The sequence below is a fragment of the Lates calcarifer genome, unplaced genomic scaffold (genome assembly GCF_001640805.2).
Source record: "Lates calcarifer isolate ASB-BC8 unplaced genomic scaffold, TLL_Latcal_v3 _unitig_240_quiver_1589, whole genome shotgun sequence".
Taxonomy (NCBI): domain Eukaryota; kingdom Metazoa; phylum Chordata; class Actinopteri; family Centropomidae; genus Lates; species Lates calcarifer.
This window is the reverse complement of record NW_026116195.1, coordinates 1-18,028: the sequence shown is the minus strand read 5'-3', so window position 1 is coordinate 18,028 and position 18,028 is coordinate 1. Positions and strand designations below refer to the sequence as shown.

The following is an 18,028-nucleotide window of genomic DNA, read 5'->3' as shown; positions in this document are numbered from 1 at the left end:
TTAAGTTTCTCCCAAGAAAGTTGTCTATAAAAATCTGGGAAAAACAAAAGAATAGCTTTTTTAAATGTGCTTGAGTATTTTGGCTGAACATTCTCTCTTCTTGAGTTTTATTTTCCAAACTTCAAAAAGAGTACCAAAAAGTAATTTAATAAGTAATCATTTTGGCAATTCAATAAATTTGTTGTTTCTAGCAATTTCAGATTTCTAGATAAACACTGTGTAATATTCATATTCAGGCCATGGGGTTTTTAAAACCAAGAAGGTTTGCCCACATGGGAGCATGAATGTACAGTCTCCTCCTTCAGTTTTAAAACCATTTGACATGAGAGTGATAGTGGTAACGAGCAGTTTTACAGGTGGTAGGTGTTCACTTAGATTGAGCTCTGTTGACAAGGCCATTACATTCATATTTTTGACATCTGTCAAACCAGTGGACATCTTTTCATTTGTCACTTGTCATGGATCTGCATGTTGGTCAAGGGACCAGATAGTCAACATTAAGCAAAACTACATTCAAATTCATACAAATTCTTTGGGAATTAAGTATCAAGATTTTGACAACACTTTTTGTGTGATAACATCAACCTTACCATTAGCATAAAGTGACAGCAGTGCAGTTAAAATGGTTCACATTCAGTTAAACAGTTACTTATTTTCACGTGTTACCCATTTAAAAAGCTCTCTGCTGACCTCAATACCCATCCATCAGTGGTGAGAGAATTTTTTGGTGTAGTGTAATTCTTGGACAACTGCTTGCACATAATGGACAGGCACAACAGACTGACTAATGCATATGTGAAGGTGCATTACAGGGCACCCAAGCACTCCCTGCACATACAGATGATACCATCACAAATGGTTTTACATGTTTGAGTGTGTTTCCAGAGACATACAAAAACTTTGGTTAAGAAATTGTCAGCAAAACTGCAGATTGATGTAAGTGACATCCACAGCTCTTTCTTGTTTGTGTACACCATACTAACAATGCTCACTATATGAGCTATATATCTATGGGTTTGGGTTTAGGCTGCAAAAAATGCTACAGTACAGGTGAATGTGAAAATGAAATGAACATGCCTGACAAAAACTGGCAACCTGAGTTCCAAATCTAAGCAAACGACAGTGATGCATTCATTTTTCTTTTCTTCATCTTTTGGCAGTCTACATGGCAAATTTGCTTCTCAACCGTGAGTGCATATTTATATTAATATTCTGACAGAAAAGGCTCTTTTATATAGTTTCTTGATTCTTTGAAAGCACGTTAGAAATATATCATCGCTAAATGTGTGTAGAAGAAAATACAAACACATGCTTGTTTTCTTTTCTTTATGGGTTGAATATTACTTCCGCAAATACATAGTATTTCTTTACAAATATTGTAAGAAAATGCAAACACAGTTAACAGACTTCTTTCCATTTAATAAATATGATTGTAAATGCATAAAACAATTACACACAGCACAGTTGAGGTCAAACAAAAACACTGTAACACCTTACCGTCTGTTCTCATAGAAAAGCTGTACAGTAATAAAATTCTTTTTTTTTTTATTATTATTAATATTTCTCTACAAAAATAATAATCTTGCTAGTTCTGCAAGGAGGAGGAGATTAGATTGGGGTGGGGCGTGGAGGCGGGTCAGGTGGGGGGTGTAGCTCAAAGCTAGTCTACAACTTGATACCGTTTCCCACACCCTTGGGTTCTGTCACATCACAGCTCATCCTAACCAGGAAGCCAGAAATTCCTCTTTTTGCAGGACTTCCTGTCTGTTCAACTTGTCTTCATCCTAGCAAAACTCAAAGACAGAAGATGCTTTTATTATGATTGACCTCCTGATCTAGTCTGGCCACAGTCATTTCCTCTTCCTGGGGTGGAGGTTAGGATTAGCAGTCTGCTGTTTTGTACCATGGGTCTGTGGTTACAGGCTGCTGTACTGTATGTCTCCCTTAAGCTGTTAAAATCAGAGCCAGACAGAGAAATTTGTATTTACTAGTATAGAACTTTACATCCTTCTAAAATTTCCTTAAGTGTGGGGAATCCAGTCCCGTTTTTGTATTGCTACATGTCTGAGATATTTCATTGATGTTTCTGATTAACAAAAATCCAACCACCAGCATGTTAAACCACCCTTATAATACCATGCAATGGGATAATATAAATCACCTCATACTAGAGTGCAATTTGTATCCTGCAACCTCAGATGTATACACACAGCTACAATGGACATGAAGATGGAAGTTGAATTGTTACCAAATCATCCTAGCATGCAGCTCTGGAATATAAACACTTCTTTTTAAACAGATTTATTACAGCTTATATAAAAATTTTAACTGCTGTAACAGATAACAGTGCATGTTCTAGTAAATGTCAGTCTTTGAGGGCAGCGCACACTAGCATGTCATGTGTGATACATGTCAAAACACAAGTATCTACTGTGGTAGACTCTTGATGCTTGCCACCCCAACACTACTAAAATTCAAGAGGCACCCAGCAATCCATCCCAGGGAAGTAAAGAAAGGTGTCCCTTTACATAAATTCTGATGTACCAGACAAAACCTGGTAACAACCAATCATGCTTGCTCTGATTCTGTTGTCAAACTGAAGCATGTAATTGTTAAACATACTTCAAAGAAATGTATACAAAGCTGATCATCATGGTCAATGGCTTTCCTGTTCTCTACAATAAAACTCTAACTAGCAACAAAAACAATGCAAGGAACACAGTGGGGAATACATCCAACAAATGACATGCTTTGTCATGTGCCAGTGTAGTAACTGTAAAATGACTGCTCAATTGGAGCTCAATATGAAAGTTAACTCTGCTCACACAAAGATACCTGCAAGCTTCAGGCCCTTTGTATCTCTGTGTATACACAGGACATCTCAACATCCATTTCCAAGCTTTCATGTGCACCAACATTCCAGGAAAAGTAACATTTTTATCATGTTTGCTCCTCATTTTTTTTTAATCATTGCAGAGCTATAAGGAAATTTGGTCAAGTCCACCTCTCTTGGCATCTCACAATTATTTGAGAACCTATTAACTCATGTCCCATCGTAAAAGAAATGGGACAAACTTCTCCTTACTTGACACAGTGTTAAATGGGTGTTTGTTGTTAAGCAGGTCAAATGAGGCAATGTTACACAAAGTGTTGCATTTAAGTGTATAATCACTGCTCTTCTGTATGGTCCAGAGTTACATCCTCTACTCTTTGCGCGTAGGTGCATACTTGGGCAATTTCTGCGCAGACACAGCTGAACAATTGTGGAAAATATCATCTGAAACAGACAAAACCACACTCTCTTTGTGTCCATACCTCCTCAATGTAAAAAGAGAGGAAAAAAAACAAATCCAGAAAAATTGCCTTGGAAGATTTGAAAGGCATCAATCAGGCATTTACATCTGTCAGATTTTGCACACAAAGTACCACAGGGCTTGACAGTCCTCTGAACAAGCTAACCATCCATATAGCCTGGTAGCATCTGCGCTCTAGTTCTCTTGTTCCTACAGCACGATATAATGAGCTGGGATGAAGATGGCTGCTACTCGAGACTGGGTCAGGACATTAGCCTAAATGTGTCACCAACCTTAGCCAGCCTTGAGCTTGACTGGCCACATTAAGGATTCAAGAAGTCAACCTCTTCTTTTTTCTGTCCAATACAACACTCTTAATGCACCATGCCCCCAAAATGCACTCTTCCATCTCTCTTAACCTCTCTCTCTGCCTCTCTCTTCCTCAATGCCATACTCTTTGGATACTCTCACAAAGTAGTTGTTTCTCATTCCAACTGCCACCTTAAATCTTTGCCTTGATAAATTGTTCTCTGCCTCCAGTAGGGATGTTGGCTGTAGATTGGGATGTGGCTAACTACAACTTTGGAATATTTTTCTTTGTGGGATAGTCGTCCTGCTGTCCCCCAGTTTGTTCTTCTGTTCCTAAAAGGTGTAATGTCTTGTGATATTTGGGGATCAGTTGTAGTCAGAAGATGCTGAAGCACAAAACATTTTACAAACTGGTATGTATCATAAATAGTACCAGAAGCATTAGATTAACAGCAAAGTTTAAATTAATCCAGAAAACCAAACCCCGTATTTTGTTAATAAATTAAAATCAGAAAAAAAGAAATATTTCAGTAGAAAATGTGTATTGTGCCATAAATCAGCTTTCCAAGAGACAATGAACAAAAAGCTTTGAAATACCCTATTCATTTTTTATAACAGCATTTATGTTTAGTATGACATGTTATTAAAATACACATTTCTAACATAGACATTTATGACTTACAAAATAAATGTGTAATTCACTTCAATAACATACTTCATAAAAGTATATTTATATGAATAAATAATACACTACTGCTGTTTGCTTCATAGAACAGCAAACCAATCTTATCTATATAAGCAAAGTCAAAACATTGTTGTTTATGACAATTTTCCCTTCGCTAGTTCATGCTGGCATCCCTTCTGGATTATGTATCTGACTTGTTTAAATAAATGAAATTTTTTAAATGATTAATGTATCAGACATGATGTTAAAAGAAAACCTGTACACAGTTTCTTCTGGTTTGAACAGAGCACAGTATGTGTCAGCAGGGTCCAGCATGCACAGGTATAAAGCTCAAAACCATTGTGTCCCAAATGGTAAAAAAATATCCATGACACAGCTGGAGTGGTAATCCAGTCCAGAGTTCAGACGATGTATGTGGGGAGTTCTGTGGAGAATTTCACATGTACATGAGGTTTCATACATCCTGTGGGAAACAGGAAAGAGAAAGACAGTAGAAGGACAAGGGTATCAGATGATATTTTGTATTAGAAGCAAAAACTGGTCTCATTATAACAGGTGATACTTTAAAGCTGCATTAAGTGATTAAAGCTGAAAATACAACATTGGAACCACTATCACCTTTGTCTATTTACACATCCAACATCTGTAAATTAAAAATATATTTGTTAGTGCAGCTTTAAAGTGAATTTTACTGAGTTAGCTTACAAGTAGCTAATCTAACAGTCATGCAAAAGTTTTAGTAGAAGTATTAAACATTGAAAATGATATGGATTTAGTTTTAAATTGGATGAGAGAGGATGATGGAGAATGAATAGTCACTATTAAAGTGAGAGAATGTACATTTTTTGAACAGGAAACACAAGAAAACTGCTTGTTTTCTAATTGTTCTGAGATGGTGCTTTGCATGTCTTGTGAATTCAAAAATGTATTTATAAGAAAGAGAATGTTATTTACCCTATAGGGATAGACCGATTATCGACCATGATGATTATCGGCACCAATATTTGGCATTTTGACGCATATCGCCATCTGCCTTTTTTTTTAATCCGACGGCCGATAAGAGATCAATAAAAAACTGGGTTATTTTGGCTCTGATGCAGCCACGCCTCTCTGTCTGCTGTCACTACTCTGTCTCCAACATTGTCCCGCCCACAGCACCATCTGATTGGTTAGCAGAGCCATGGCACGGGTAACAGTCAATCAGCAGTGAAAGCTGTGCGTGCACAGTGCTCACACACACTGAACAACTCTGCTTTTTGCACCACAGTCTGGTGCTGTTCAATTGGGACTACTAATTGATTTCTGTGCAAATTCTATTTAACTTCGTTTTATTTACTTCACAAAGCTATTTATTTATTTAAAATTTCAGTTAACTTTATGAGAGATGCTGCTGAGCCTGGGAATTCCCTGCACTTTTTGTTTTTGTTTGAACTTAAAACAAACATAAGTGAAATAAGTGAAAGATCAAATAACATTTCAGTTATATTGAAATTTTGGAAAACTTTATTTACTGTAGAAAACTTTAGGGAGCTATTTATTTGTTTAAGTTTTCATTTAACTTTATAAGACATGCTGCTGAGCCTGGGAGCTCCCTGCACTTTTTGTTAGAATTTTAAAACAAAGATGTCTATTGTCTAAGATAAAAAAAAACCTTTAACATGTTGCAAATCTGAAAAGCTGTTTAATAAACATATGCTTAAAGGCATTTAAATGAAGCTAAATGTTTGAGTTTGTATTGTCCAAAATTTTGACGCCAATATTTTCACTTTTACTGCAAATGAATACCAGCTCCAAATATCGGTTATCGGCCTCCTTGGCTACTGATAATCGGTATCAGTATCGGTCTATCTCAACTTTTAAAACGTACATAGTCTCACAGGAAATATAAACAGAACTTAAATCTGAGTATGCAGTAACAACATGGCTGCATCAACAACCAGCAGTGTTAATCCCTTAAAATTTCACAATCCATAGAGCCACAGAAAGAATATACAGACAAGTGACTAATTCTAGGAATACCCTGAATAAATGAATCCAAAGGCTAAGTCAGTAGTTTGATCAATATGAAAATAATATGTCATGGGCTTAACAGTCTCCAGATCTTAACCCATTTGATCATCTATTTGTAGTAGCATGCTCCAGAGACTAAGCTGCACTGAAGCTGGTCTGAATGGTTTTGGTGGAACATCACATTTTATTTTGGTTTCCTTTCATTTGTCACTCATCTGTATTCTCAGGTAATTAAAGGGTGACAGAACCAAGGAGAGCAATGTGTTAATTGTACTTTTCATCATACTCATTTTTGTTTAGCTCTCATTCAGCCCCTGACCGGATCATTTCACTTCTGAGAAACACACAACAAAAAGCACAGGATGAGTCTTATGAGAAAACACCACATGAACCTACTGATATGAAATAAGCAATGGAGAAATAAAAAATGTAAATGGCAGCCACAGATTAAGAGTCAGAGTGCATATTTACCGATGGGCCGTGAGTTAAACTCTGTGTCCAGAATCTCCAAAGAATGCACCAAGTCCCGCTGTGAGCTGGGTGTGGCCTCTGTTGGATTAGCTGGACTCATCATTTCTTGTTCTTTTTCATTCTGCATCTGCGCATAGACGTTGAGGCCTGGGATCTTCCTTGAGAGAAGATTTACAGTGAGGCAAAGGGATAAAGACAACAGCCTAACTAAAATAAAGTCAGCAAGAATACAATGGGGGGTCAGCAGAATTCTAAGTGTGACCATCTGCAACCAGATGACTCTACTTGTTTGCTCAAATTCTTTGTGCCTTCTGTTGAAACGATTGAGCGTATTTGCATGCCAATCAACATTTACACAAATTCTAAAAGCAAATAAAGGTCTGTAAATCGCAAGTTTTATTTGGTCTTTGCTTGTCAGTAAATCTTCATGACCCTTTGTGCCCTTTTCCCTTGAAACTGCACCTTGGTGAGGAGACATAATTTAACATTTCAGAAAGGTCAACTGCCTACATTCAAAGGGCTTAATATTGATAGCGGTTGAAGGCTGACTGACATTTCTTTTGCAAAGAATGACCTGACAAAAGAATTTCCACAGGATCCACACAGATGTGAGAGGGAAAAGCCAATCCTCCACTGAGGAGTGCTGGGTATGCCGCCGAAGACATTTGACAGGCAGCTATCAACCTTCTCTGTAGCCTTGCAAGCAGCCTTTGTTTACTAAGCTGTCAGGATGCTTCAACACCTTTCACCACCTCCCAAACGCGTATAGTGTGACGACTATATAGACATGACATTTCATGAACACTTTACCTCTTGAATTTGTAGATGACAAATACAGCTAAACCCACAACCACAACTGATAACAGCATTAGCATGGCAGAGCCACTGTGGTTCTCGCTGGTGTCCACTAGGGGCGCTGCAGAAACAGGGAGAGAGGAGCCACAGCCTAAACATCACGCCAACCAACACAACCTGTATTTCCACCCAGTTGAATCATGCAATGTGCAGTGAACAGGATTATTAACACCCATGTAAATCATTGATGAATCAGTTTAATATACAGTAGTATGGACTTCTCTTACTCTTTATCTTATAAGCCCCTTTAGGACAGTAGCAGCATCCCCAATAGGAAGAGGCACACATACTTGTAACGATGCTCACTCTCTGAATGTCTCTGTGTAGCTACATGGTGGGAGCCAATCAGACACAGGATTGGGGTTGTTAGTTGACGGGGGCAGCAAAAATAATTAAAAAAATATAGCTGACTGTCCACTGTATCTAGGTCTCTTCTACAAACGTTATTTTCTGTCCCACTTACTACAGGAAGTACAAAGGCCTGTCTGGGTAGAGCCATACATACACAAGCAGCTGCATTCCTTTACCTGCTGATAGGTGTGCTGCATAAACAGTCACTTGGACCCCTGGCCGCAGTGTGAACTGGACAAGGTTTTGATTCAAGGCGCTGAGCAAAACCTCAGAGAGCTGTTGGGAAACAGAGGAAGACTTTTACTAAAAAGGAGAGTTTTATTTTGTACAAAAAAAAGCAAAACAAACAAAAAAAGAGATCATCAGACCTCTGAGATGGTCTCATCTATCCTTGGTTTGGATTCATCATTTATTAACTGACATTTCAGAGAAAATTTGTTCATAGTTCTGATCAGTCTTCGCACTGACTGAAAAATAATCGAGTCCAAATATCATCTGCCCTTGACAGCACCTCTGATGGTGTTCAGGTGTAAACGCCTACCTCGTCACTTTATGAATCACTGTCAGAGTACAGAGTGTGGACAAAAAATAGAAATACATCATTAAAAAATACAAAAATAAAAAAGGATGGTACAATGGTTAGGGTGCATACCATGTGGGTATAAACAATCTGAGAAGTGCATCCCTGGTTTAACCAGACCATTTACTGCATCTCATTCTCTCATCCCACATTTCCTGTCCATTACTTTGGTAAATAAATGCACCCCCCACCCCCCGGGGAAATGCAGGGTTGGGTGACAGTCCCTGTGTGTTACACATAGTTACTGGATTCAGAAAGATACTGACTGGTGCAGGTTTAAGTTCTAAAAAAAGCAAGACCAAGAATTAAAGCTGTCACATGTACAGTAGCCCTTCATTAACACAGAGGGACAATGTAAGTACATTAAAGCATAAAAATGACCACAGGGCTGAACTAACACTCTGATGCACTTTCAAAACGGAATCTTCTAAAGACAGTATTTATTGCACGGCTGTTGTATTTAATAGCATTATTTGTAAGCACCCATGACCCAGAAAAACCTCACTGCCTCAACCAACAACCCCATCTGAGTTTTCCTGTTTATGTAAGAGTCTTTGTCTGTGGGACCTTTCCACTGTGATGCATAATGCATACGATGCAGCCTCATTTGATCTCTGCTTTCCAGACTGGCAAGTAACCTTCTGCACTGAGAACATCTAACTTTGATATAAATCAGGCAGATTACCCTGACCCAAAGGTAAACTTTAGAAAGCCAGAGTCCAATCTCATTCACTCTCAGTCTATATCCCTGCACAGATTCTTTCATTCACACAATTATAAATCTCTATCTCAAGGCTTTAATGCTTATAAACAATCTTTTTAAGTGATGTTCCAATATCATAAAACTGATTTTTCTATCAAAAATCCTCAATTTTCTTTCAGCAGATCTCCTTGTTTTTGCTCTGCAGAGGCTTCATTTATCTCATCTGCCTCATTTGCTAAATTAATTGTGATATGAGTAATTTCTGTAGTTCTTCATTCCCTCCTTTATATTTCTTAACAGTTTAAATTTAGACCATGCTATGACTAATTACTTTTTCCCAATGTATACCAGGGTCAGTAAATCTATTATACATCCTGATAAGTAGAGCACACTCTACACTTTTAATATGTCAACCTTGAATGAAGATTTATCACTGGCTTGTGTGGGAGAGGATCTTTCGAGGCGATCAACCAGGTGTGAGTGGAGAGGGAAGAAGAAAATCAAATTGATTTCCTTCCCAGTTTCCCTCCCTACACATGCCCATGGAATTCTTCCCACGGAGAGCCGATTACGAATCATTATCGGTCATTACTATTATGTGAGGCTCAGAGCTAATTCGGTCCATCTTGATATGCCTGTGATTTAGTGAACTGATCAACCATGACAATTTCTTTGTCTGGCTTTTTAGGCTCTTTTAAGTCTCCAGCACCAACCCCCTCCCAATCCAACACCCACAGGATGTGACTTGGAGGAGTTTAAAAGTCATTCCCCTTGATAACTTGTTAATACTTGTCAGGCTTATTGATGAGTCTATTGCAGAGATTCCTCAGGCGTATTCTAGAATTAGACCCATGGAAAAAACTAGACATGGTTCAATAGATCAATACTGACATCTGCTGGAGGATGGGGGAACTCAGATTTGGGATCACTTTTAGTGAGCAGTTACTGGACAAACTGGTGATAGAAAAAAGGATCCCCCACGACTCACAAAGCACAAAAAATGAAACAATGCTTGAGGCTTGTGCATGGTGTTATGGCAGAATTACACTGAGGTTACAAGGTGAAATTCATTAACTACACAGATACTATCCAGGGCTGGGAAAAGGAATGCAGACACGTTAGCACACAAACCAGCGGTTGTTGTTTCACCTGATCTAAATGAGCAGAGCTCTTCTCTGGTTTCCCCTCAGTTAACTGCTTGTCAGGTAGGAGGAAAAACTCTGCAGCAGTGGGTAGACCTGGGAGAACAGTGACCAGAAGCTGATCCTCTCTCACACCTGTAGCCTGGAACAAGAGGGAAAGGAATGTTAAAAGAGTTTAAAAGAAGGTGTCCCTTGGTTCAGGAAAGGCGGGGTACAGAACCTCATCACTTTTCTGGTACAGACTGAAATGTAGTACCAAAAAGCAATACCAAAAGCAGATTTAGAATCGTCTTTATCTTTTCTCTGACCAGTTTCTGATTTACAACAGAATTTTACTAATGTTAGACTGTATTTTTTACTATTTTTTAGCAGGGAGCAGTTGTCAGGCAACCAGCAGAAACTATAGGAGGCACATTGCAAATTATTCATTTAAATGACAAACAAAATAATTTTGTAATTTTGCCCCAATCACATTTTTGAATTCAGTTTTCTTTATACAATTAAATATTTCTTAATACTGCCTTCTTACTATTTACCAACCAAAATCATTATTTATTATTATTATTATTATTATTATTCATTAGTTATTAACAATGCACTCAAAGAAATTAAGCTTTATAAGCAGTAGCATCATACATGCTGTCCTATTTCATTGATGATTGTTGAGAGTGCGTACAGTTTGAGAAAAAGCATTCAATACCCAAGGCTTAAAAAGCATTACACCTCCTCTTCGTGGTTTTTCTTGTAAAAATAAAAAATACATATATACTTAACATATGATGTTATTTAAAATTCTCCTGAAAAGACACTAAAACTGATGTTGATGGTTAGGACATCATCAGTCCAGCCATTTACTACTACATACTAGCGCACAGCATTTGTAATTTTTGTTTTACATTGCCAATATAAGGGATCCTTGAAACAGCAACAACAACAACATTTTGGGGGTTTGGGAAACCTGCAACTTCATAATTCACTCCTCTCTATCTCAGTCTCTCAGTCTACACCTTTGCCTTTAATATTGAGTATCTGCCTATCCCCAGTATGATATTTCCATCATTATTTTGTTAAATAATGCACTTCCTCCTTCATGTTAACCTGTTATCGTCGTATCAGGCATTCCACTTTGCCTGTTAACCCTAACAATGTTGAGTTATCTATCACAAATGAAGTCACCGCTTTCTCCAGAATTTTTATATTAAAAATATTAAGTATTACACCTTGCAGCCTTCTCTTAAAAGGTTTTTAATGTGAAAAACAGAAGAGTAACAAGCCTTATTATACTAGTGGATGAATGGTGCACGAATAAAATACTGAAGGTCAGGTTTTCAACCAACAGCAGTCCTTGACAGTTATAGTTAACCTGCAAAATGTCACTTAAAGGGATGTGAAATGACTGAATGGCTGGTTGGATTCAGGGGGAGGAGGGCATCATCTTGTAACAGCCAACACTATTTGATCACTGAATTTACAACATCATATAGCAAAATAATATTGCATATAACTGCTGTTTTACTCTATCAACTGTGAGAGCATGTAATTTACAGAATATTTTCAGTGATTACTGCAAGGGCCCCTGGTTCTTGTTCCAGCTCTTGCATGGCTTTGCTGCAGTGAATATTGTGAATATGGATGTTTTAAGCTATCATGTCATATTTTCATCTGGAAGTTGTTGTTGTTGTTTTTTTTTCATGTTCTGCCTTCCAGGCTGGGGTTGTCATGAAGAAACGATGTCAATAACAAATAACAAAACAGACATGTTCACTGAAGACTGAAGAGCTGGGTGTATTTTTGGCATCAATTTTGATTTTGCAGGATCAAAAAGTGTGAAAATATGATGCAAGGCTCACATTGCTTCTTCCTAGGAATCAGAAAAGTATTGACATTCAGAGGATGTTGTAAAAAAAAAAAAAAAAAGCATGAAGTTAATGAGGCAAAACCTGTACCTGACATGTCATATGTGGGTTTGATTTATGTCTTACACTTGACAGGTTGCAAAGCAGTCAACTCCAAGCATCCCTCCAGGTGACTGCCGAGCACACATTAGGCACATCGTGACATTTATTCTTCTGTACACTTCAACATCCACAATCTCGTTATTGTATGGCCCTGAACTCACAGACTGTGTGCGAGCCACTGCAATCAGCATGTTCTTGAACTATATTTTTCCCCCTCTTCTCCCTCTTGCCTTGTCATTTATCATCATAAAAGACAGATTTATGTCTCGAAGCCTCAGGGAGGTCATGCTGCACTCATACACCGTCAGAGGTCCAGTCAAGCGGTGACAGTATTTACCAGAGTAAAGCAACAGTTTCCATGAAAAGATCTGAGAGAGCTTTACCTGGATCAGAGAGTTCTTGATAACTCGGCTCACATCCAGCCTCCATTCGGCAACATCAGGGTTGTGGTCATCAAGGTTTGATGAAAAGGCAAGCAGATGAGATTGGAAATATTCTGTAGGGAGGTAAATGTGTGTGAGATGCTTTTACTTTTCTGTCATAAAATGTAGAGTTCAGCCTTTCAAAAACTCTTGTGGACCAAAATCTACCTCATTTATTACCATCATGTTTACAAGTCCAGTTTATTGCAACTTCAGTCTTATTTTTGCACTTTTCCCCATAATTTAGTAAAAGTAAATATTAAGATCTTGTAGTACTTCTAGTACAATGTAGTCAACAAGTCCACTAGAAAGGTTGTAAAAAGGCCAAAAGTTTATCCACCTGACACCTAAGCTCATGGTATCTGCTGATGTCGAGAACAAATCCAGTAAATGTCATATAGTGATAAATAAGGCGATATTATGTATCAGGGATAGCTGTAGCACTACAAATTGAGTTCGAGGCCCACACTGCCTAAGCGAATGAGAGTAGAAAGACTGGATTTTACAACAACACTAATAAAGAAATTGTATTTAATTTGAATTATACATATTTGACTTGATCAGCTTTTATCAATATATCAGTATATCAATATATCAAAACCAGTGCTGATCCAGTGGATCTGTTCATGCAGATATAAATAATGGTAATAAAACATCAAATGCATAAAAACAGAAGTCCACAGATCTTAAGCCCAAAGGGAGTGAGTTCCATAGTTTACATGCCACAATTTCAGAAGCACAGTCTGCTTTCATTCTGAGCCTGGAGCAAGGAACAACCAAAAAGCCCTGATCAGAGGACTTTAAAGTCCTGCTGGGGATGTAGGGATGCAGCGGCTCTCTAATGTTAGCAGGTGCTTCAACATGCAGCAAAGTGACAACAAGAATCTTGAATAATGCTAATGTAAGTACGTGAAGTTAAAGTTAAACCACAGTTAACAGTTAAGATAAAAAATGTTTGCCTTAGTTAAGGCTAAGGTTGTCTGATCATCTAATTCCTCATATGCTTTGCCTCATTGAGCTTTTTAGTGATGTTGCCATGCTCCTGGATCTCAGCAATTAGTTTGGTATGTAGCAACTTATAAACTCTTTGCACAAGGCATGCTACTTTATTGATTATAAGTGATTAAGAACATCTAGTTAACATAAGAACAACGGTTTATAAAAGATGACTTATTGGAAAGTGGACCTACTTGGGGAGTATACTGTTATGTTACTGATGACAGATAGCCATAGATACCAAAAATGAGACCCAGTTGTAATTAAGTAGGATCATACTCTAACAATGATTAGAAAAACAACTATCTGTATATTATTAGGCAGACTGTGGTGACACATCTTGTCAGTGTGTTTACAGAGCTACAGAATCCCAGTGGAGATGCAGTCAGAGATTCAGCTCACCATGGACAGCAATGGTTTTTCTGTCCTGCAGAATAGTATTCCCTGCAGACACCTGCACAGTGACTGTATTGATGCCTTCCCGGGAGAATGTGCATGCTATACTTCCCTCTAGGGTGATTACTGGCTGCTGGGGGAGAGAGAGAGACAGAGAGAAACGGTATGGGAGAGGGAGATAGAGATGGAGAGAGTCAGAGTCTGGGGCTTCCCGAGAGAGACCCTTATCAACGGCTGGTTAACATCTCACACTACTGTTATTTACACTACAGAGGTGTCAGCCTGCTGGCACACTTAGAAATACACACACATGTGCACAAGCAAACAAAAAGAGCTTTGCAACAATCTGTCCTGTGCTGCATACAGTATCATGGCCCACAGAGAGTTCCCTGTGTGACACCAGCAGCTCCTTCTTGTCATTACTCACATCTCCATTTGTTCTTCAAATAGCTATAAAATGCTAATACTGTCGCAGTTTATTACCAACTGACATAACTGGCTGTCCTTGTGGAAGGCCCCTGTTGGTGCTGAACAAACACATTTACACAACTACAATTATGAGGACAGATAGTGAGAGTGGAGCATTTGTACATACTGAGCTACTAGTGTGCAAGTGCATCTGTTGGTCCAGAGAGATGGAGGTTGGTTTTTTATTATCTCAAAATCATCTTACTGTGTCTTCTAGCCCTCAAGTAGCTTCTTACTAAAATTCCACTGACAATTTTGAGCAAGAGTTTTCTCTGTATGTGGGCATAAATCCACACAATTGACAAAAAACATATTGCATCGTGCCTTCAGGAGTGCTCAAATGTATTTTTTTTTCCATCACAACAGATTACAATTTGAGATTCAATCATTACACTACAGTTATAAATTCTAGTAATGCTTATTATTACTTCAACATATTGGGGGGTTGGTTTGTTTGCAGTCTTACTGGGAGTTGGGTGGAGGGGTTGATACAGATTCAGTTGGAAGACTTAGGTCATGGAATTCCCCATTTAAAGCAAATGGTTATAGAGCTACAGTATATCTGGAGAACAAAGGCCCTACTTTTTAAAGGAGCTCTCAAAGGATCCAAGCAGTAACAATAATTCTGTTAATAGCATAAAAGGGAGGTTGTGGCAGTGGAGGGAACTGCAGAACTGCAAATAAGCAGCATTAGCTTAAGCATATCTACCGAGTAATCAGGAGAAGTGTCAGGTTATAATGATTATAACCACTCTGCTTGTGTGAAAATGATTGCATATTACCGGTCAGCTGGTTGCCACACAGCTGGTGAAGCATGAATGAAAAAACTGGTGCCAGAGCAAATACAACTTATGTGGTCTGCCATTGCTTCATTTTTGTCTCTTAATGTTCAGTAAGTTCTGGTCATATTATCCTGGAAGGGAGCTTGAGATGTGGTGTAGATGTTAGCCTCTGCCACAAGACGAGTGATATATCTATTATTGACTTCTAACTGTCTAACTATCCACTCATAGTCCAACATTCAGAAATCACCAGGGTTTTGGATGCAGCAGGCACTTACAGGGGCTAAGGTAGCTTTGATGGTAAATACATCCACACCACTCCGCCATCACTATCTACATCAGCAGTTGCGTATCAGAATACAGTGCCTTCTGAAGTGTGGTTGTGGCAGCTGTGGCAGGTTGTTGGAAAGCAACTTTGATAGAGAAAGTCAATGGAAAGGCACAAACAAACTCTTACATGAGTAACTGGTTGATACATAGTGACAGACAAACTTCTGCTATGATTCAGTGCTATATCAATAAAAATGACTTGACATTTACGCTGATATTCACACCTACTGGCAATCTAACCTGCTTGGCTTTGGACTCTGGGAGGAAACAAGAGCATCTGGAGTAAACCATCAACTCAAAATTGACTGATGATAACTAATGGATTAGAGGTTAAAGTTACAGAATATACATTTGCTTAACACTGCAACATGTTTCTGGAAAGATACTTTGTTGTTGAGTTTTTAAAATATAATTTTTTTTATTGCTTTGATTGACACACACAAAAAATTTCCACTCACCTCCATTGCATTTTATGGTGGCCCTGAAGGTCAAAACACTACAACATTTCAAAAAACACTACAAAATTTCAGAGAATGCAGCAACATTTCACAAAACACAACACCATTTCACAGAACACTACAGTATAAGGAGCGTGTGGGACTGGAGCTTATCCTAAGCTGACATTGGGTGAGAGGCAGGGTACACCCTGGACTGTCAGTCCATCGCAGGGTGTTCTGTTTACTCATTGACATAAAATAAATATAACCTGTCTCTCCTTCACCAGAAGAGCAGGTATGCAGCAGGTATGCTCACTGGTTGGCACATAATACAGCGCTCAGGCGCCCAGAACAATCACTGGATAAACTCTGAATTGACAGGGGTTCTGTCCAATCACAAAGAAGAGCTGTTGTCCCTCCCTTTCTGTTTCATGAAATGTTGTTGTGTTTTCTGAAATGTTGTAGTGCTTTGTGAAATGTTGTGTTTTGTGAAATGCTGTGTTTTGTGAAATGTTGTTGTGTTTTGTGAAATGTTGTGTTTTCTAAAATGTTGTTGTCTTTTCTGAAATGTTGTAGTGTTTTCTGAAATGTTGTATTGTTTTGACCTTCAGGGCCACCGTAGTAATGGGGTGGCAGCAGAAGTTTCAAAGGCTGAGATCTCAAAATCTATACACGTAAAGCTGATACTATCTGCTACCACTAGGGCTTAGAGGAAAAATTTGTTAATTTCACGGACCCCTTTAGTCATAGTTCTGGCAGCTTCAGACCTTAGTTGTAGCAGTTTAGAATGAGAATAAATTATGGTTCCACTTCACTGGATATTGGTAATTGAGCTTGTTGGTTTATCTGATATGTCAGCATGCTGTGCATTTTTATTGAAGCTGATTAACAAGACCACACTTTTTGTAACCTGGATGCACAAATATAGCTCAGAATAATGATTCTCACATTCTGGAGTAGAGGAGTCAGCAACCTACTTAAACGCCAACGATTAAGTAGGTTGCAAAGGCATAACAGAAGTAAGAGCTCAGAGAGCAGAGAGAAGTTGGTAAACCGTACCTCTGTGTTATTTCCGATCCACCAGATGTAGGTGACCGTTCCCACTTGGCTGGGCCACAGAACAGCAGTCAGGTTCACTTCCTTATTCCTCACCGCCACAAATGGAGCTGAGAGATGGATATACTCCAGCTGACCTACTCAGGCACACATATAGATCACAGAGTGAACTTGATGTACTGCACCACAATGTGCAAAAGAACAAAAAAGGAACAAACAAGAACTTCATGGTTTCAAATGAAGAAAAAAAAAACAGGAAGAGGAGGGTAGGTTTATAGGTTTGTGCTGGGTAGGGAGAGAGGGGTTGGTGAGTTTGTTCAAAATTCTCTCCTGTGCTGGGACCGTTGGCTGCCATCTGTGTGTTATTTTTCATCCATGGCACTCCTGAGCCTGCGGTGGCTCTATTTGCACTGCTGGCACATAGGATTGACAGATTGGTGGGGGCAGCAGCACTCCCTGATCAATAAGTCAGCTCTGTTACATCTGTCACCCCCTGAATACACCAGGGGTGGTCAGCCCTGTTACATATAAGGCTTCTGTGGCTTCCATGGGCTGAGTGGCTATGAAGCATAAGCTGACTTGAGTTGAAGTGTAATGGGATTTGTTCTACCTCACTTGTTTGTTTGGTTATGGAGGGGAGCATGTTCTGTGAAGAGATAAAGCACAGAACATGGTACACTGTGTACAGATTGACAGCTGCAGTTCCACTGAACGTGATAAAAAAAGTGGAAAGTTGAAAGAGCTGGAAGCAGGAGCACAAAAATTGAAGGAACCTCTATCCTCT

General features: G+C 38.7%; 1 protein-coding gene across 1 annotated transcript; it reads right to left on the bottom strand.

The window, feature by feature from the left end:
* Positions 1 to 1,321: 1,321 nt before the first annotated feature.
* On the bottom strand, positions 1,322 to 17,381 carry LOC108892758 (VPS10 domain-containing receptor SorCS3; the record flags this gene model as incomplete). Its single annotated transcript, XM_018690474.2, has 9 exons — positions 1,322 to 4,750; positions 6,584 to 6,631; positions 6,769 to 6,926; positions 7,579 to 7,684; positions 8,151 to 8,250; positions 10,407 to 10,541; positions 12,741 to 12,853; positions 14,178 to 14,304; positions 17,248 to 17,381. Coding segments are annotated over 8 exons (884 nt in total), but the record flags the coding sequence as incomplete, so codon positions are not given.
* Positions 17,382 to 18,028: the final 647 nt, after the last annotated feature.